We start from the raw sequence: 21,484 nt of genomic DNA, 5'->3' as shown, positions 1-21,484 counted from the left end.
ATCCTGCTGTTCTTACTCTTAACATTAGCTAGAGCATTTTGCATATTTTGTTAGGACTTCAATTTTCTGTGTTTCCACCTACTGATGTTTATTTAATTCTGTAGCGTAAGATTGTCAACTAGTTTTGTACTAATCTTAAAACAATTGTTGAATTGGCTGTTTTCAACTTTTGAGCTCATTAATTCCAGAGTCAATACTATATCGATTGAAAGTTACTAATAAATATGTTAAGAATCATTACATAGTTTTATTTGTTTAATCTATTCTCATTATATATAGGTATTCAGGTAGCTCTTCTATAACGCAATGGTTGTGTTCTTGTATGAACCCATGCTACATAAAAATAGCACTTTAAATGTTGACAATGCAATCGCGTTATAGCCAACACACGTTTTTAAAAGTTCAAGCTTTAGAAACAGGATCTATTTGTCAATTGTGTTACAACCAGTTTGAGTTGACGAAATGCATGTTATTAGCAGAATGGCCTGTACGTTTAGCTCAAGAAATGAAGTTAGTTCTGTTTTACAAATGGATAACATGCTCTGACTCCATTCCTCTTTCTGACAGGTGTTATATTTGACTCCGAAATGAGTTTTTAGCCTTGTCTGCACTATTGCTAGTACTGCCTGTTTCCATTCTTGTAACATCACTGAACTCCGTCCCTGCCTCAGCTCATCTGCTGTAACGATTGTTCATGCCTTTGTTACCTGTAGACTTAATTCACTTGACGCACTTATGGCTGGTTTGTATCTCTAAGTTTCAAGTCATTGAAAACTCTGCAGCCTAAGTCGCAATTTGGGTGGCACGGTGGCACAGTGGTTAGCACTGCTGCCTCACAGCGCCAGGGTTCAATTCCGCCTTGGGCAACTGTCAGTGTGGAGTTTGCACATTCTCCCAGTGTCTGCGTGGGTTTCCTCCAGGTGCTCCGGTTTCCTCCCACAGTCCAAAGATGTGCAGGTTAGGTGAATTGGCTATGCTAAATTGCCCATAGCGTTAGGTGAAGGGGTAAATGTAGGGGAATGGGTCTGCGTGGGTTGCTCTTCAGAGGGTTGGTGTGGACTTGTTGGGCCGAAGGGCCTGTTTCCACACTGTAGGTAATCTAATCTAATCTAATCTAATCTAATTTGCACCAAATGCTAATCATCTGTCATTCCTGTGCTTACTGACTGAAGTTAGCTCCTGGATGAGCATTGTCTTGATTTTAATATTCTCATCCTTGTTTTCATGGCCTCGCCTCTACCTATCTCTAATCTCCACTTTCCTCTGAACTCCTCTGAGATATGTATACAAAATCTAGACCTTGACAAGTCCCAATATTTATTTTTGTTGCTTCTCCATGAGTGGCCATGCCTTCACCTACTTGGACCTCCAAATTCTCCGATTCCATCCCTAAACTGCACTACTTTGCTTTCTTCCTTTAAGACACTCCTTAAAACCTACCTCTTTGACCATGTTCTACCTTAATACTTATATGGCTTCATCTCAATTTTTTGATACCCCTGCAAGGTGCAGGTTTTTAAATGTTATAAGTGCAACATAAATGCAAGTTGTGTATATCATTGAATCCTTTTCTTGTGGACTGACTGTTTCAAAATGACATGTAGTTTCAACTTTCAAGTCTTGTTATCTTTAAATTTTGTTTATTTATAGGAAGGAACTGGACCTCGTGTCATTTCCGCATTTGTCGAAATTATATTTGACAATTCAGACAATAGATTACCTGTAAGTATTTTATCCATTGAGTTAAAAGAATAAATAGTTTACATTAATTTTAATTGTGTGCGTTCCCTGATGATGTGACCTTCCTTCTAGGAGAAAAGAGCCATGATCTGAGAACAGGAGTTTTAGTTTGTAGCTGCTGTCAATGTATTGCGTTTGACAAGTATACGTGGTTCTATTGAAGAGAAAATGAGGTCTGCAGATGCTGGAGATCAGAGATGGAAATGTGTTGCTGGAGAAGCGCAGCAGGTCAGGCAGCATCTAGGGAACAGGAGAATCGACGTTTCGGGCATTAGCCCTTCTTCAGGAAACCTGAAGAAGGGCTAATGCCCGAAACGTCGATTCTCCTGTTCCCTAGATGCTGCCTGACCTGCTGCGCTTCTCCAGCAACACATTTCCATCCGTGGTTCTATTGAAGACAACTTTGACTGTCCTACCTTTTCCCTGTACCCATAAACAGTATTCGGATAGAAATCATCATGCCGTACCATCTTGAATATTCCAGTTGAACCCTTTTTGACTACACTTTCAGGTAGAACACTCCAGACGCACCTATCACTCTGTGAAAGTTTCCACTCATCACATTTGCTGTTTTTGTAAATTACTTCAAATGTGTGCCCTCATTCTCGATTATTTCATGAGCAGGAACATTTTCTCCCAATCTGCTCTCTCCAGACCTGTCATGATTTTGAAAATTTCTGTCAGATCTCCTTTTAGCCTTCTCTGAAAAGAGAACAGTCCAAACCTCTTCAATTTATCTTTGACTGAAGTTTCTCATCTTTGGAACCATGTTTATAAATCTCATCTGCCAAAAAAAAAATTCCTCCGTGGGTTCACATCCTTCTGACAGAGTGGAGCCCCGAACAGTATTCCAGCTAGGTTCTAACAAATGTCCTGCATAAATTCAGCATCATTTTGCTCTTGTGCTCTATAACCTTATTAATAAAGCAGATGGCTGTTTCCACCTGTCCTGCCACCTTGGTGATCTCTGCATACATTCAAAAAGATCTCTCTGTTTCTCCACATCCATAAAAATTGCAACCCAAGCTAGGACAAACGTCTTCCTTTTGTGATGTATGATGTCTGATTATATTATAAATATATGTGTGTGTGTGTGTATATACACATTTATCTGGATGTTGAATAGTGGCATATAAGGGTATTAATTTTTCTTAAGTGATTGAAAAGAGTAACTAGGTCAGACAGTCTTCCTGTAACACAGATCTACTTCTGTATTGTCAGAGAGCAGGGAACCCCTGGAGTTGATGGAAAATTGTATTAATGCTGGTAGTTTATTGTTAAATCTTAATCTCCTTCTGAAATGGTCTAGTGGGCTATTTGGCTGTATCAAAGTTTTACAGAAAAGTTGAACCTGGCACTCTGAACCCTGTACACCATCAACCATCGGCAAGGCACAAATCAGGAGTATGATGGAATAATGTCCACCTGCCTGGAATGGGAGCAGCTCAAACAATACTCAAGAACTTTGATATCATTAGGATTAAGCCACTGATCCTCTACCTAAAGTATTGACTGCTTGCATCTTTAGCGATAACGACAGCAATGTGAATCATCTATAAGATGCACTGCAGCAATTCTCCAAACTTTGACAGCATCTTCCAAACTCTTAACCTCTATAACCTAGGAGAAGGGCAGCAGATGCATAGGAATACCAGCACCTGCAAGTTTCCCTCCAAGCCATATGTTATCCTGACTTGGTACTGTATTGCTATTCCTTCATTATTGCTGTGGTCAAAAATCTGGAACTCTTCTGAACAGTACTCGGGCTTTATTTACACATCAATTGTAGTGGTTTAACAGTGATACTCATATTTTGTGCACAAGTAAAGGATAAAAGTTTTGGTTATAGACCTAGTTGAGTTATATTTATCAACATTGAGTTTGAAAAGCTGGAATTATTACAGTTTTTATTTTATTCCTGCAGATCGACAAAGAAGAGGTTTCTCTCCGTCGTGTCATTGGGGCAAAGAAGGATCAATATTTTTTAGACAAGAAAATGGTGACGTAGGTTACTTATTTTTGCTTGCGTACTTTATTCATTTTTGCTATTTTGCGAAATTCTATTCTGTGCACAATACATATAAGGTATGGTACTACAGTGTTATGTTACTTGATTGGTAATTCGGAGTTTCAATCTATAATGAAAGAATCTGAATTTACATCCTGCCATTTTGATGTCTTGATTTCAGCTTAAAGTAAGCTGTTACCATTAAACATGACCGTGAAGCTGTCAGATTGTTGAGACAGAGACTAACTAGTTGACTATGTCCTTTTAGAATAGGAAATTTACTGTGTTATTCTGTGTGTTCTGAATGTAATACCAGTTCCACACCAGTGTGGATGACTCTCAACTGCCCTCTAAAGTAACCTAATAAGCTACTCAGTTATAACAAACAGTTCTTGATGGTTCAAGAAGGCAGTCCGCCACTACCCCTTTGAGGAAACTGGAGATTGACAATTTATTGCCAGTCATGTGTACTTTCTTGAGTGGAAATGTTGGGTGCAAATCCAGAGAGGATAGACTTGTTGATAACATTGCAACTGAAAAGCTCAGATTATGGGAGTTCCTAATGATACATTTATTATACAAGTTGTTATTGGTGGATTCCTGCTGTAATCAGCTATGCCCTAACAACTTATATATGGAAAGTATTATAATGTTAATTGTATAGTAATACAAGTTGCTTATAAAATGTGAAACTAGTGACAGAAATACCAAGGGATGGAAATCTTCACAAGAAGATTAACAGGAAAGTCACCAGAGGACATGTCATTATGAGTAAACACAGAATATTCGAGACTTCAGCAAGTGCGGCAGTATCTGTGGAAAGAGAAACAATTACCTTTTGAGTCTGGTATAACTCTTCTTAAGAACTGAAAAATGTTTGAAAACAACTTTTTTTTAATACTTTTGACAGGCAGAGGAGGAACAAGAGAGCAGTGGTATAGAGATCCAATGCAAATAGTGGAGAAGTTTAAAAAATCCATCAAAAGTAATCACTTTGTCTTTTTCATTGTGCCTCTATATACCATCTGCTCTCTTATTTTCCAGCATCTTTCAGATCCTAAGAAAAACCATGCCAGACTTCAAACATTAAAACTTGAAACATGTTTCTTTCTCCACAGATGCTGCCAGAACTGCTGAGTTTGTCCAGCGTTCAATGTTCATTTCAGATTTCCAGCATGTGTAGTACTTGGCCTTTTTACTGACATCATAATGAATGCTTTGTGCGATACTGTGTTACTTGTCTGCTTCCCGATTGGAACAAGAGGCTTACTTTTACCAAAAAATGAAGTATAACATATATAGGAGTTCTATAAAAGAAAATTTAAAATTAAAAGGTTGCAAGTTGTTGCATTGAGAACTAAGTATCCTTATAAGTGTAAGGATTTAATAAATTGGTAAATAAAAATCAGTTTAAAGTATAGGTAAGTCGTCAATGCCTTTGAATGACGTAGGAATATTTTTGCATACCTTCTGTAGATCCTCAAATAGTTTGTATTATATTTCAATCCTGTTTTTGTTCAATAGGAAAAATGATGTCATGAATCTTTTGGAAAGTGCTGGCTTTTCTAGGAGCAATCCTTACTACATTGTCAAGCAAGGAAAGGTAATTTAGTTTAGAAATACATATGGTATTCCCGAAAATGAAATAAAATAAAATTCTATTGGATTTTCAACTCTATACCGAAGCATTTATTTTAAAGTCTGCTCTTAATTCAAATTGGTATTCAAATAACAATGGTGAAGTTGATAGAGATCTGGGGTTAGTAGGTTTGGTGCTTATAATGTTTGTTCACTGAAAACTGTGGCAGCTAAATAAACATGCTTTCTGGCTCATTTCGATGACTCGAAGTACCTACACACTTTGACTCCTTTGTGAACCATTTGAGCCATCTGAGCTTTGTGTGGTTTGCTGTCAACACTGCGAAGGTGAACATTAGTCATGTTACAAAAACAGACAAAATTGAAAAATTCATCTATTAACTGTGATTCATATGACAAAGATTATAACTACTCACCAGTGTTAAAAGGGCGATTGCAAGTGGTTGTTGCATGTTGCAGTTTGTATGCTTTTTCTTGGATCATCAAAAGGTGAATAGAACACAATGAAATGCTCCTAGTATTGCATGGTATTTTCAAGACAGAAACGGGCCATTCAGCCAGTTGTCACATGGTATTTAAGCTCCACACAAATACCCTTCTCCTTTTTCATTTAATCCCATCAGCCATTCATTGTTCCAATCACCCTCATGTACTTTACCTAGTTGGCCTTTAAATAGATCTGTGTTGCTCCCCTAAACAGTTCCTCAAGTTAGCAAATTTATCTTAAATCTTAATAATAGCCCATAATAAGATAAATTCTTGCAGTTCAGAGTTCATGGATTCAAAAGAAAGATCAGGTGAAACCAATCCCCTTTGCCCATTCATCATGAAATGCTAGGCTACACCACTGGCAGCATCCTTGGATGAAAACAAGTATACCTGTGTAGAGATTTGCTGATTTGCCACACTTTGCTGATTTGTACTTAGAGGATTTTTAAAATTATGGATGAGGAGAGAAAATTGAAATTGGTTGATACAGTTTTGAACAACCAAAGAGGAAAGTAGCTATTTAAAAGCAAACTTCATGGTATGTGGGTGTCCCTGTCTAGGCCTGCTTTTATTGATCATCCCTAATTGTTCTTGAAAGTGGTGGTGAACCAACTTCTTAAACTAGTGCGGTCCATGTTGAGTAGATGCTCCAAGAGCTTGGGAGGGACTACCAGGATTTTGACTCCATCAGTGATGGAATGATCATAGAGGTCTAAGTCAGGATGACATGTGGCTTTGAGAGGAACTTGAAGCCAGTTGTGTTTACATATATCTGCTGCCTTTGACTTTCTAGGTGGTAGAGATTGTGGGGTTGGAAGTTGCTTTTGAAGGAGCCTTGGTGGGTTGCTGGAATACATCTGGTGGAAAGGAGACCCAGCTGGCCTGCCCTGTGTGGCAGTGGTGAATGGAGTATTCAAGTGAGCTGTTTTGTTGTTTGGAAAGGAAAGTGAAAATTGATAGTTACGATTTTTAAAATATAGACATCTGGTTCCTATCAATGAGTTTTTTTTTAAAGAAGACATTCTATGCTTTAATTGGCAGTTACCTGTTTTAGGTTCTCTTTTGGGTTAGATACAACCTGTGAGTCATGAGACTGTCTCTGGCTGTTTAGTTTCTCAGTGAGACTCAGTAGCTTCATTATCCAGTTTGCTCTTCTCTAGCCACGAGTCTCTCCTACGGGTGTTTATATTTACTATTTTCAGGGAAATTGTATGCAAAGGCTTTTGTTCATTACTTATGCGATGTAGGTGGGATGGGGGGAGGAAATTAATTTTGTTTGTCTGTAATTCTAGGATAGCTATCTCTACCTGCATCAGTTGTACATTGCACATCAATTATTTATTCCATTTGCCTTTGTAAGGTGCTACATGTGCTGACATTGTCACTGTATGAATCATATTTACTTTGTCTTGTTCGCTATGATTAATTCAATCTGAATCATCCTCTTGAATTTCCATGCAAATTGTTGCAGAATTTTCCTGAGGAAAGGGTGAAATGTGTATTGGCAATTCCTAATTTAAAAACTAAAGCAATAGTATAATGACAGTGTTCATGTAAAGGTTATTTAATTCAGTTTTAAAGAAGATACTCTATATAATCAGGGTTTGAAGGAATATTATCATGGAAAAACATTTGACAGAGATTTTATTAATCTGAAAATAGCCTTTGATAATTTATGTTGGTACATATCTCCTCCGCGTCTATTGCTCATTTTACAACCTTCTTGACTCTCACTGCACTACCCCAAACTTTACACTTTTCTAGTTTGAATTAAAGGAGAAAGTGAGGTCTGCAGATGCTGGAGATCAAAGTTGAAACTTTATTGCTGGAACAGCACAGCAGGTCAGGCAGCATCCAGGGAACAGGAGATTCGACGTTTCGGGCACAGGCCCTTCTTCCTGAAGAAGGGCCTGTGCCCGAAACGTCGAATCTCCTGTTCCCTGGATGCTGCCTGACCTGCTGTGCTGTTCCAGCAATAAAGTTTCTAGTTTGAATTAAACTTGAACCTGGTTGGTCTGTTTGACAATGTCTTAGTGTTATGGTTGTTGTTATCTTCCTGTGTCATCCACAAGCTGCAATTTATTGGATGGGATAGATTGCTATACTGTGCTCTGCTTTAATCCTCTCCAGTGTAGAATTCAGATACGTTTCTGAAATGCTTGGACTGAGAAACAGTTTTAATAACTGTTTTGAAATATTAATTTTAAAGTAGACTATGGAGCTTTCTTTGGACTTTTTTTGTTTGAATAATGTGGCTTCAGTAAGTTTTTTTTTCAAGGAATTGTAATTTTGCTTAATTTATACAAATAATGCAAGTGTGTGTGTGTTTTAGTTTCTCAATTGTCTTTGAGTTAATGTACCATTTAAATAGCTTTTGGTTTCTGAATTGTATTTGTATTAGATTAATCAAATGGCAACAGCTCCAGACTCTCAGCGACTGAAACTTTTGCGAGAAGTTGCCGGTACCAGAGTATATGATGAGCGAAAAGAGGAAAGCATCAATCTTATGAAAGAAACTGGTAAGAATACTGTCGCTGCTTTCACCTCCATTTTTGGTCCCTTATCTAAGGAAAGGTATAGTGGCTTTGGAAGCACTGAGGTTCCCTAAGTTGATCCTGAGTATTGAAAGACTTCCTTATTAGGAGAGGTTGTGTGGGTTGGGCCTGTTCTCCTGAGAGTTTAGAAGAACAAGAGACAACCTGATTGACACATACAAGATTTTTACAGGACTTGACAAACAGTATTTCCTGTGAGCTTCGAGTGAGTTAGGGGTCAGAAGTGAGTGTAGTACCTATTACTAATGCGAAGGTGCAGGGGGAAACTGAAAGGTCTGAAGGTGGATAAATCACAGATCGGATGGATTACACCATAGGGTTCTGAAGGAGATAGCTGAGAAGATTGTGGAGGCATTGGTGATGATCTTTCAGGAACCACTGGAGTCAGGGAGGGTCCCCAAGGAATGGAAAATGGGGTTACTGTAACACCCCTGTTTAAGAAGGGAGGGAAGCAGAAGATGGTTGAAACTTTATTGCTGGAACAGCACAGCAGGTCAGGCAGCATCCAGGGAACAGGAGATTCGACGTTTCGGGCACAGGCCCTTCTTCAGGAATGAAGAAGGGCCTGTGCCCCGAAGGGCCTCATTCCTGAAGAAGGGCCTGTGCCCGAAATGTCGAATCTCCTGTTCCCTGGATGCTGCCTGACCTGCTGTGCTGTTCCAGCAATAAAGTTTCAACTTTGATCTCCAGCATCTGCAGACCTCACTTTCTCCAGGGAAGCAGAAGATGGCAAGTTGTAGGACGGTTAGCCTGTCCTCAGTCATTGTTAAAATTTTAGAGTCCATTATTAAGGATGAGATTGCAAAGTACTTGGAAGGGCATGATAAAATAAGTCTGGGTCAGCACAGCTTTGTCAAGGAGAGATCATGCCTGACAAATCTGTTAGAATTCTTTCAGGATATAACAATCAAGTTAGACAAAGTAGATCCAGTGATCATGATCTGTTTGGATTTCCAGAAGGCTTTTGTCAAGATCTTGCACAAGACCTGCATGATAGCACCAGGTACCGTTCTGAAAATTGCCCCTTTATCCCTGTACATGCTAGTACTTTCCCCGAACATGTACTCTTACCTTACTTAGTAGCACCTTGTTTTCAACGGAGCTTTACATTATACCTGATAGGGCAGTGAGCAGTGCTGATACGGAACTCAAAAGACAACATTGATGTTCTTTACATTCAAGGAATGTGGTTTCCATTGGCTTAGCCAGTGTTTATTGCCCATCCCTAATTGCTGTTGAGAAGGTGGTGGTGATATGCCTTCACCCTTTGTAGTCCATGGTGGCTAGGTACACCTACAATGCTGTCAGGAAGGAGGTCGAGGATTTTGTTCACCTTGATCATGAATTTTAGGTCCAGTGTTTTGCATTACTTTATAAATATCTTGTTTATCTAAGGCCATTTTTGTGTATTTTGCAGAGGGAAAGAGGGAAAAGATTAATGAATTGTTGAAATACATTGAGGAACGTCTACACACTCTAGAAGATGAGAAGGAAGAATTGGCACAGTATCAGAAATGGGATAAGATGAGAAGAGCACTTGAGTACACTATCTATAATCAGGAACTGAACGAAACTCGTGCCAAACTTGATGAGGTGAGAGTGAAGAGGGATTTTGAATGACTGTACTTGCAATTTGGACTATGTTGTCTGTTATTCATATGTGCTGAGGAGTGTAGTTACATTGCAGAATTCTTTGGTTGGAATAAACAACCTGTCTTGGCAATCTTATGGGAAATTCTCTGATACACCTTTCCACAAAAGATTCCCTTTTTTCTCTCGGCTTTATGTTGTTTTGGCTTCCCTGACATTATTGACCAGGGCGAATATAAAGTGCTTTTGGATTTCTGATGCAGGTACAGTTATAACACTTAAAATGACGTTTTGACAGGTACATGAATAGGAAAGGTTTAGAGTTGTGGGCCGAACGCAGGCTAGTTTGGAAAACGTGGTCTGCATGGACAAGTTGGATGGAAATGGTCTGTTTCTGTACCGTGTATCTCCGACTCTGACATTGCTGTGGTATTAAGAACAAATTTGTATTTGAGTGAACTTTTTATGAACTTTGAACTTGTTGAAGCAAATGCTGAGAATTTGCTTGATAGTGAAATGTCACAGCTTGATTTGATTTGATAATTCATTCTTCCAAAGTTCATAACTTCCAGTTAATTTATTGGAAAATGTGACTTTGTTGCCAGCTTTCTGCAAAACGGGAGACCAGTGGAGAGAAGTCTCGGCAACTACGTGATGCACAGCAGGAAGCCAGAGATAAAATGGAGGTAATTCCTCATAAATGAATTGCTAAGTTTTGATTCAATACATGCTCCAAAATTAATTGAGTGAATGGATTTTGATTACAATTGATGCTCTGTGCAAATGAAACGTTTCCTTTACTTTGGGCTGGTGTGTATGCAAAATGCATTAAACCATAGTATAACTATATTGCAATGCATTTTCTAAATTTTTATTATTTGTATTTTTATGCTTATTTTTAACAGATTTTGTTACTTGTTCTGTATTTGTTTTCATTTGTTTGCATTTAGATGCAGCAACTAATGTAAGATATCTCCAGAACGAAAAGGCTGTCAGACAATGGGTTGTGGTCCTAATTGAGGCTGCATCTTTAGTTTATAAGATATGTTTGTGCAGTAAATTATAACATGGGGAAAAAAACAGAGTTATTACTCTACTGTCAGATTTATAAAGAATGTTTCGAGTTTTTCATTTCATCACTTCTTGTAGTTGTAATTGGATGATCCCATCAGATTTGTTAAGTAGCTCATCTTGCTAGTTGTATTTGGAACTAATTCCAATACCTGTTCACTGTTTTTCAAAATCAAGGATATAGAACGTCTGGCACGTGAACTGAAGGCAAAAATATTATCAATGAAGGAAGAGAAAGAGCAGCTAACTGCTGAACGTCAAGAGCAGATCAAACAGAGGACTAAACTTGAGTTAAAAGCAAAGGATCTACAGGATGAAATGGCTGGAAACAGTGAACAAAGAGTAAGGAAATAGAAATTGTCAATGGGAGGTTTTGAATGTGTGGGGAAAAGAAAAGAAATATCCTATAATATGGGGAAGATAGACAGCTGCTGGAGTAGGAGTCTCATAACTATGGTTTGTGGCCTAGACTTGGCACTGAAACTCTGACTTATCCTCGCAAAAATGTAGCACCTTTGTACCACTATTTTAACTGCTCCATCTTAGATGGGAGTATTGCATAAAGTTATTCCTTATTGGTATAAAAGTGTTGAATAGTTTCATTATTGTAAATCCAGCAATGCAGAAACAGATCACATCAATCAAATAATTTCTAATTTCCTCGGAGTGAATTTATAAGTTGAAAGACATAAAGCAAAAGAAATTGCCACCCACTGGTACTTAATTTATTAGAATCTATATATTTTTTCCAATGTCTTTTATATCTGCTGATTTTCCCATCGCATTTGCTTTTTCTGCTTTTCTTATGCAATGAATTCTACAAAACAGTTTTTCGACGTAAATTACTACGCTTTAGAGATAATTCAGTGTATGAAGCGCTTTGATATGGTGAGATGCTGTATAAATGCAAGTATTGTGGTAATTAAATATCAATAGCTGAAGGGTTCGGTTGAATGTTCTGACGCATCAAATTGCCGTTTAAAAAAAAATTGTTTTCTTTTCAGTGTCTTGTTCAATTATGTAGTGACATCATGCTGAACAAGCTGCAGTTTATTTAGAATTGTATTACGTTATAGTCAGTACGTGTGTCGATCGTCCAACTAAGACCAAAAGTGCTTGTTTATCTGTCTGCTTATCATGAGACCGGCAGTCATCTGCAGGCAAAATTTGAACAACCAGATAAAGTCTGTTCACTGTTGGTAGCATGTGTTTGCAGCTGACTCATTCATGACTTAATGGATTTAAAATATTGGTACATAATGCATTTAAATTATTATTTTTAATATGCAGAATTAACTTTACTGGAAAGCGTACAGTGTTTATGAAAAGTAGGGTTTTCAGTAAGGTTCACTATGATGTACCTGTTTATTGAAAAGCAGCATTTTAGATTCCCTTAAACTGAAGGGCATTAAAAATGCAAACACTAAGTTAAAGGGAAATAACGACTCTAGTTTTATTATCAAATGTGCTAACTTTTTATGACCGGAGAGTAAAATAATGTCACGCACGTTTCATTTGAGGATTTTGTAAGTTTCTATTTGTCTTGGATAAATGGAGGTCTCTTTTCTTAGTAGGACACACTAGTGACATCACTATTAGAAATATCCGTCTGAAACACGCTTGCCAATGCGATACCTGGTCCTAAGAAGTCATGAACTTAGCTAGATTTTTCAGATTCCCAACTGGTTTTATTTTGTTGACCTAAGTGTGGAAATAAAGCGACTCCTATATTATAATGATTATTTGTGATAGCACTTGCCTTAAAACTACCCTTGATTTGATCGAGAAGAAATATGGATTGAAAGAGTAAACCAAAAGTTCATGTTTATGCTGATTTTCTTTTTTGTAGAAACGCCTTCTGAAGGAAAGACAGAAGCTATTAGAAAAGATAGAAGAGAAGCAAAAAGAACTTGCAGAAACAGAACCAAAATTCAGTGCTGTCAAAGAAAAAGAAGAAAATGGGATTGCAAGGTCAGTAACTACAAGATAAAATGAAGCAATGGGCTCTTGATTGAGGAGCCTCTTTAAGTATGCATTTTTGGTGCCGTTTTAATTATTTTTTCTGTTCAAGTGCTGAATCACAGTGGTGTTTAGTTTTTTGGATGCTATCAGTCCTATGCTACCCCTACATGTTGCATTATTTGAAGTGCAAGCTGAAAGTAGGTGTAAACAGTTTATTTGACTGTGAAGGAAATCGCAGCTTAATCTGTTCATGTCTATGTAGTGTAATTGTGTACTTTCAGCAGGGGTCACTGCTTAATAAGCAGAATTGGAAACCTTAGCTGGTTTTAGATGTTTATATCAGGTATTGCCATGTTTAGTAGCAAGTTTCTTCTATTATTAGATGGTTTCATTGTTTCATGGCCTATTTGTTCATGTAGTAAAATAGATTGGTTAAAAATAGTATTTGTTGGCATCCAAGATTGTATAAATAATCCATATGAATTAATTTGTTATAAGATTCGTCTCAAGCTCCACTTGTATGAAGAACTATTTATTGCAGCAATTTTACCCCTGAGCTGTCCTATAAGGCATGCAGAAACTTCCAGAAAAAAAGTCCCAAATCCAAGAGTTCTTTGAATTTGCATGTCAGGAGTGAAGGGCCTGGTTAGGGAATCAAAACAGAAATCTTTTCAAATCCTTTTTTGTTTTACCAATTTGTTTTCCTCTTGCAGTTTTTAAAAAAATGATTTCAAAGCCTGTCAGCTTGTTCTTTATTTCTCACGTCTGACTCATTTTGTCTCCCTTCTATGTTTGTATTATACAGATATGGAATGTTTTCTGAATTTTGTTTGCTTCGTGAAGGTGTGGCTAGACTGTTGTACTGTGGTTTAAGACTGAACTGCCAGTTTCTTGTGAAGAATTTATATTGTATTAAAACGTGCTTTAATGACAAACTGATCAATGACCTTTAGAAGCCGAGTTCAAACTTTTTTTTATTAGTTTGTTCAGGGACTATGGGAGTTGCCGGTAGTATTCATTGCCTTCATGTAGTTGAGTCACTCAGTTGGAAAGGAAATTTCAGAATTTTGATCCAGCAGCAATAAAGGATGGTGATATATTCCTAAGTCAGAATGCTGTGTGGCTTGTTTCAACAGTAACATTTTTCTAAAAGCTGACCATGTCATAATTGTCGAACCCGTCATTAAGTAATTGGTGAATGTTCCCACGAGAGAACAAACTGAACTGATTGGTTACTTGTTGCCACAATTATCAAAGTGAAAACTGGCCAGATGGGAATATGAAAAGGCATAATTTAAATTTTTTAACTCTCTCTCCACACCGCTATGAGACTGGAATCATACCTGTTAGAATCATTTACAGAACAGGTGACAATTTGGCACATTGTATCTACATTGACTCTCATGTAGAGCAACCCACTGCAGTTGAGAGGTATAAAATTATGAGGGGTGTAGACAGGGTGGACATGAAAAAAAAACCTCTTCTTGATGGAGGGATCAATGGCTGGGCTATAGATTTAAGGTAAAAGGCAGGGGTTTTAAAGGGATGAGAGGAGAATATATTTTCACCCATAGGCTGGTGGAATCTGGAACTCAATGCCTTATAAGGGTGATAGAGAGAGAAACCTTCATAACTTTTTAGAATACACTTTAGATGTACACTTGCGATGCCAATACATACCGAGTTAAGTGCTGGAAAATTGGATTAGAGTAGTTTGATGTTTGGTTTTGGTCGGTGCAGACTCAGTGGACTGAAGATCCATTTTCTGTGTTCCATATCTCTACAAGTCTGTGATTCTCTTGCCCAATACCTCCTTTGTCATTTTGCCCTTGTAATATCAGCTAGTGGGAGTAGATTTTTCTTTGTTACAATGTTATATACCTCTATCCAATCCTGTTTACTTGAAGAACAACAGACCCAATCCTCCAGTGTAACCTGGTAGCTAAAATTATCCATGCCTGGAACCATTCTGGTAAATTTTATCTGCACCCTGTAGGAGCGAAATGTCTTTCCTGAGATGTGGTGATCAGAATTGGATGCAATAGTCCAGTTAGGATCTAACCTGAATTTATCAAAATTCAGCATAATATCACTGCTTTTGTGGTTAGCAAAGATGGATGTACACCCTCTGTCTGTCCCTGAATATTCTTGAGAACTGTGCTGTTATATCTGCAACCGCTCTTGATGCCCCTTTTGCCCAAATTAATCGCCACATACTGTGTTTAATTTTCTGTTCCTTGTGTATCACTAGCCCCTCTGTCACATGGCAGTTAATGTGCATGTTCTTTACAGTTGCTACTCCTCCAAGTTTACTATGATGTGCAAACTTGGAAGTTTTAGTCAGCATTCAAACATTAAACCATTTAGATGTATGTGATATATAAAAATATATACATATATGTCTGTCTGTCTAATGCAGTGGGTCTTAGCACTGATGCTTAATGGGTTGTCTTCCGGATGTAGGTTTGCTCGCTGAGCTGGAAGGTTTGTTTTCAGACATTTCGTCACCATACTAGATAACATCATCAGTGAGCCTCTAGTGAAGCACTGGTATTAGTGACCCGCTTTCTATTTGTGTTTAGGTTTCCTTGGATTGGTGATGTCATTTCCTGACGTGATGTCATTTGCTGTTCTTCTTCTCAGAGGGTGGTAAATAGGGTCCAAGTCTATGTAGGCCAAAGTGAGTACTGCCGATGCTTGAAATTAGAGTCAAGAGTGTGGTGCTGGAAAAGCACAGCAGCTCTTTATCGGGCATCAGCCCTTCATGATGAAGGACTTTTGCCCAAAACATTGACTTTCTTGCTCCTCGAATGCTGCCTGACCTGCTGTGCTTTTCCAGTACCTCACTCTTCACTCCAAGTCGATGTGTTTGTTGATAGAGTTCTAGTTGGAAAGCCATGTTTCTATGATGATTAGGAGGTGCTGGTGTTGGACTGGGGTGTACAAAGTTAAAAATCACACAATACCAGGTTATAGTCCAACAGGTTTATTTGGAAGCACTAGTTTTCAGAGCACTACTCCTTCATCATGTGGCTGTGGAGTATAAGATCGTAGAACACAGAATTTATAGCAAATGTTTAAAGTGTGATGTAACTGAAATTATATATTGAAAAAGACCTGGATTGATTGTTAAGTCTCTCATCTTTTAGATTGACCATGTTGGTTTCAGTTCTTTCATATGTAAATCCCAGAACTTTCTTAAAGTTACATTCTCAAGTGAACTTTAACAATAGGTGCCATGTTGGCCCAGATAATGCATTGAAGGTGTGAGGTTGTCTGTGCCACAATGTTCAGACTGATTCTATTCTAAAAAAGGGATTTACAGATTCATACATGGATTCATGCAGTTTTTGAGCAAAATAAAATGTAATTCTGCAAGTACAAATTCACCCCACAAACCTTTTGGGAAAAGTTGATGGGTAGAGAGATCTGGGAGTGCATGTCCATTGTACCCTGAAGGTGGCTGCACAGGTGGATAGTGTGGTCAAGAACCCGTATGGTATGCTTGCCTTCATTGGACGGGGTATTGAGTATAAGAGCTGGCTGGTCATGTTAAAATTGTACAGACATTGGTTCGGCCACATTTAGAATACTGTGTACAGTTCTGGTCGCCACATTACCAAAAGGATGTGGACGCTTTGGAGAGGGCGCAGAGAAGGTTTACGAGGATGTTGCCTGGTGTGGAAGGTGCTAACTATGAAGAGATGTTGAGTAGGTTAGGTTTATTTTCATTAGTAAAAAAGGAGATTGAGGGGGGGGAGTCTGATTGAGGTTTACAAAATCATGAAGGGTATAGACAGGGTGGATAGAGGCAAGCTTTTTCCCAGGGTGAAGGATTCCATGACGAGAGGTCATGCTTTGAAGGTGAGAGGTGAAAAGTTTAAGGGGGATACACGCGGCAAGTACTTCACACAGAGGGTGGTGAGTGTTTGGAAGTCGTTGCCAGCAGAGGTGGTAGAGGCAGGCACGGTACATCTGGACAGATGCACGAGTAGGTGGGGAGCAGAGGGATACAGATGCTTAGGAATTGACCGACAGGTTTAGACAGTAGATTTGAATCGGCTCAGACTTGGAGGGCCGAAGGGCCTGTTCCTGGGCTGTAAATTTTCTTTGTTCTATATACAGAAGAAACGTCGATTCTCCTGTTCCTTGGATGCTGCCTGACCTGCTGCGCTTTTCCAGCAACACATTTTCAACTATGACAATATTAAAGCATTCTAACTGACCTTGGGATTCAGGTGGCAAGAGATAAAAACGTGCAAAACAAGTCAGTTCCCAGGAAATATAATTGGCTCAATTTTATGTCTATTTGTCATTTTATTGGATTTGCTCTGTAATTAAGGCTGTACTATTTCTTAGGAACGATATAAAATTGTCTTTATTTTAAGGTATTGCGCACTGGTGCTTAACCCATGTGTTGGTGGATAACCTATACCTGGCGCTGTAATAATTGTTAAATCTTGCTGAACCAGACAATGCTGCTAGTGTTTATTTGACCGAACGTGGAACTGAGAGGCCCCTCCCAGCAGATGCTGCAAGATGTGTCAGAGTTCGACATGGATACCACCATTACACATGAGGACACCACCTACCATGTACGTGGCAGGTACTCACGTGACTCGGCCATCGTCGTTTATCTCATACGCTGCAGGCAAGGATGCTGAGAGGCATGGTACATCAGTGAGACCGAGCAGAGGCTATGGCAATGGATGAATGGACACAGCATAACAGTCAACAGACAGGAGAGTCCCCTCCCAGTTGGAGAATGCCCAGGACATTCGACCTCTGACTTTCGGGTGATCAACCTCCAAGGCGGACTTCAGTGCCGGGCGTTGTTGGGGGGCGAGCAGGAGGCGGTGCTGAACGGGGTTGGGGGGGCAGTGTTGGACGGGGTTGGGGGGGGGGGGGGAGCAGGCAGTGGGGCAGTGTTGGTCGGGGTTTGAGGGGTGTTGCCCAGGGTTTGGGGGGCGCGGGCAGTGGGGCGGTGTTGGACGGGGTTTGGGGGGGGGGGGCAGGCGTTGATGGAGGCGGGTGAGGGTTCATGCATGCTGTGCTGCTGCTAGTCTCCTGAAACGGGGAGCAGACTTAATAGAAAACTCCGAGCCCCAGAAGAAAAGGCATTGAATCAATTAACTGAATAATCAATTATCCGAATGAAACAGTGCCCACCCATCTCATTCGGTTCTTCTTCAGGAATCCTGAAGAAGGGCTTATGCCCGAAACGTCGATTCTCCTGTTCCTTGGATGCTGCCTGACCTGCTGCGCTTTTCCAGCAACACATTTTCAGCTCTGATCTCCAGCATCTGCAGTCCTCACTTTCTCCTTTAATATTGTCATATCTTGTTTAGTTAATTCATACTATGAAGAAGACATTGTTTGCTAATCTCTTTCAATTAGTTCAGGAATGCAGCTTTAAGCAGAGTTAGGTGCCATTTTAAACAGAATTGTTAGTTTGCAGCCCAGAAGCCATTTTGTTATGGTATTTTATGTTACTTGCATTAAGAAGCCATTTTGTAGTTAGTTAAAGAATGCATTAAATGGTTGCTCCTGACAACAGCCAAAATCCAGATTTTAGATCCTCACTGTGACAAGGTTGTATGGTGTTGTCAATGCAAAGTGGCTGGGCAGAGGCTGATGGCCAAGTTCGATACCCATGGGGATGGCCTCGACTGGGAAGTTAGGTTCATGTCACGCTACAGGTGACCCCACTGCATTACACACGCGTGCACGCACACGCACACACTTCTACAGACCCATACACTCACGCAGACCCTCTCTCATATGCTCACACATACAGTCTCACACACCCTCTCAGACCTATGCCCCTTTACACTCATACACATACACGCACACTCTCACAGATACTCCTACTACCCCCACACAAGTTTGTGGGGTGAATTTGTACTTGCAGAAATACATTTTATTTTGCTCAAAACCTGCATGAATCCATGTATGAATCTATAAATCCCTTTTTTTAATTAGAATCAGAACATTGGAGCGCAAGAGGTCTGAGTAGTCTGGCAGTCATTATCGAGATGTCTTTGTAGGAGAGAGTGGCCAGGGTTTTTGAATGTGTTTTGTCTGCTTGTTTGGGTTTGTTGCTGAGAAATCGGCGGACTGTGTTCTTTGGGTACCCGTTCCTTTTGAATATGCTGTGTAGGTGATTTTCCTCTGTTCTTCGTAGTTCCTCTGTGCTACAGTGTGTGGTGGCTCATTGAAGTACTGTTCTAACGCAGCTTCATTTGTGGATGTTGGGATGATTGCTTCTGTAGTTGTGTTTGGTCAGTATGCGTTATTTTCCTGAAGACACTGTTTGGAGTTCTCCATTGGCTGTTCGCTCTACTGTGACATCCAGGAATGGCAGTTTATTGTTGTTTTCCTCCTCTTTAGTGAAGTTCATGCTAGTAAGGATATTATCGATCATCTTAAGGGTTTCCTATAATTTGTTTTGTTTAGCGGTGACAAAGGTTACGGACCCAATATTTGGGTTGGATGGTTGGCAGAGCTATTTGTTCGAGTTCTGCATTACTGCTTCTAGGAACCCTGATATTGGAGATCCCATGGGTGTTCCATTGGTTTGTCTGTAGGTTTTGTTATTGAAAGTGAAATAGGTGGTAAGGCATAGGTCCACTAGCTTGATGATGTTGTCTTTGCTGATGAGGTTGGTGATTTTTGCTGTTTGGTTCTTCTCATAGTATAGTCAGTGTTTCCTTGGCCAGGTTAATGTTAATGGACGTGAACAGGGCTGTTGACAAAGGAGACCATTATTTCATTGTCTTCTATCTTGGTGTCTTTGGTCTTCAGGAATTCTTGGGTGGGGTGGATCAAGTGATGTGAGTCTTCTACTGAGTATTTTAGTCTTTGGTGTAGCTCCTTAGTTAATCTGTACGTTCGTGTTCCAGGTAGCGAGATTATGGGTCTGAGGGGGTCTCCTTGTTTGTGATCCTGGGTTGTCTTCCATTCTACAGCCTGAAAAATAACTGTTTACCACAATTCAGTGTATTCTCTTTTTATTGATTTTTTAAAAAAATCCAAACAGTCACTGGCCCTTCTACATGAGTCACAGTTCTCTTAAGGACCCCTTTTTTATGTGATGCTTTATCAAACGTTTTCTTTAATCCAAATGGACAAAATCTTTCCTCATCCTTCTCTGTTATTTCATCAAAAAATTCAATTAGATTAGTCAACAGGATTTATGGATATCAAATTTATATTGGCTATTCTTAATTAATTCCAGTCTCTTCCAGTGCCTCTTGTTTTCCCTGTTTATTCTTTTTAAAAAAGTATCTACCACTGATAAGCTACTTGTATATAGTTACTAGAGCTGTCCTTGTCCCCTCCTTTTAACAAAGTGTTAAATGTGCTGCTCTAATCCTTTAGCATCTTTCCTGTATCCAAGGAAGGTTAGAAATAAAAACTAGTCCTACCAACATTTCTCCCTTCATTGTCAGCTTTTCCTTCATGAATTCTCTGGTACAAAATACAAATTAGTCATTTTAGCCCTGATATCTGCCTCTTAAGCATTTTATCACACCTGTCCCTAATAGGACTCATTTTGGATGCAGGTTTGCTCACTGATCTGGAAGGTTTGTTTCGTTACCCTGCTAGGTAACATCTTCAGTGGGCCTCAGGCGAAGCAATGCTGAAAATTCCTGCTTTCTATTTATATGTTTGGGTTGGTGATGTTATTTCCTGTGGTGACGTTATTTCATGTGGTGAAGTCAATTCCTGTTCCTTTTCTCAGGTGGTGGTAGATGGGGTCTAACTCGATGTGTTTGTTGATAGAGTTCCAGTTGGAATGCCATGCTTCGAGGAATTCTGATGCATGTCTGGAAATGAACCTTTCAGCGAGCAAACCTACATCCAAAAGCTCAACCTGAGCTACAAATCTTCTCAAAACTCACTAGGACCCAGTCTACTTGCTACCTGCTGAACTGCTAGTGGAAAATCTTTAGGCTTGTTTTTATTTTTCACTTTCTATTCTCATTGTCTGTATCAATCTTATTTTCTTTACTTTGGATTAGATTACCCACAGAGTGGAAACAGGCCCTTTGGCCCAACAAGTCCATGCCGACCTGCCGAAACGCAACCCACCCAGACCCATTCCCCCACATTTACCCCTTGACTTAACACTACGGGCAATTTAGCATGGCCAATTCACCTCACCTGCATATTATTGGAGTGTGGGAGGGAAACCGGAGCACCCGGAGGAAACCCACGCAGACACGGGGAGAATGTGCAAACTCCACACAGTTGCCTGAGGCGGGAATTGAACCCGGGTCTCTGGCGCTGTGAGGCAGCAGCGCTAACCACCGTGCCACCCCGTTTCCTCTTCTCTTCCCCTATTGTATTTGAATTGGTTCTCCCTCCCTAGAAGGATTCATCTGACATGTATCATGCTCCCTTTTTTCTTTTGTTTTATCATATTCTTCCAACTTCATTGTTATTCCAAGGAGCTCTGGCTTTGATT

General features: G+C 39.5%; 1 protein-coding gene across 1 annotated transcript in view; it reads left to right on the top strand.

The window, feature by feature from the left end:
- The window catches only part of smc3 (structural maintenance of chromosomes 3), a 126,833-nt gene that overhangs the window by 35,728 nt on the left and 69,621 nt on the right, over positions 1 to 21,484 (top strand). Inside the window, exons 5-12 of the mRNA XM_087998711.1 lie at positions 1,651 to 1,722; positions 3,665 to 3,744; positions 5,273 to 5,351; positions 8,238 to 8,355; positions 9,809 to 9,984; positions 10,587 to 10,667; positions 11,230 to 11,394; positions 12,902 to 13,023. Of these exons, the coding sequence (XP_087854837.1) occupies positions 1,651 to 1,722; positions 3,665 to 3,744; positions 5,273 to 5,351; positions 8,238 to 8,355; positions 9,809 to 9,984; positions 10,587 to 10,667; positions 11,230 to 11,394; positions 12,902 to 13,023 (893 nt within the window). The remainder of the gene's footprint in view (positions 1 to 1,650; positions 1,723 to 3,664; positions 3,745 to 5,272; positions 5,352 to 8,237; positions 8,356 to 9,808; positions 9,985 to 10,586; positions 10,668 to 11,229; positions 11,395 to 12,901; positions 13,024 to 21,484) is intronic.

Source organism: Chiloscyllium plagiosum, unplaced genomic scaffold, assembly GCF_037043375.1.
Source record: "Chiloscyllium plagiosum isolate Xiang-an unplaced genomic scaffold, Cpla_swu_hap1 HiC_scaffold_22, whole genome shotgun sequence".
Taxonomy (NCBI): Eukaryota; Metazoa; Chordata; class Chondrichthyes; order Orectolobiformes; family Hemiscylliidae; genus Chiloscyllium; species Chiloscyllium plagiosum.
This window is presented reverse-complemented; position numbering and strand designations above follow the sequence as displayed.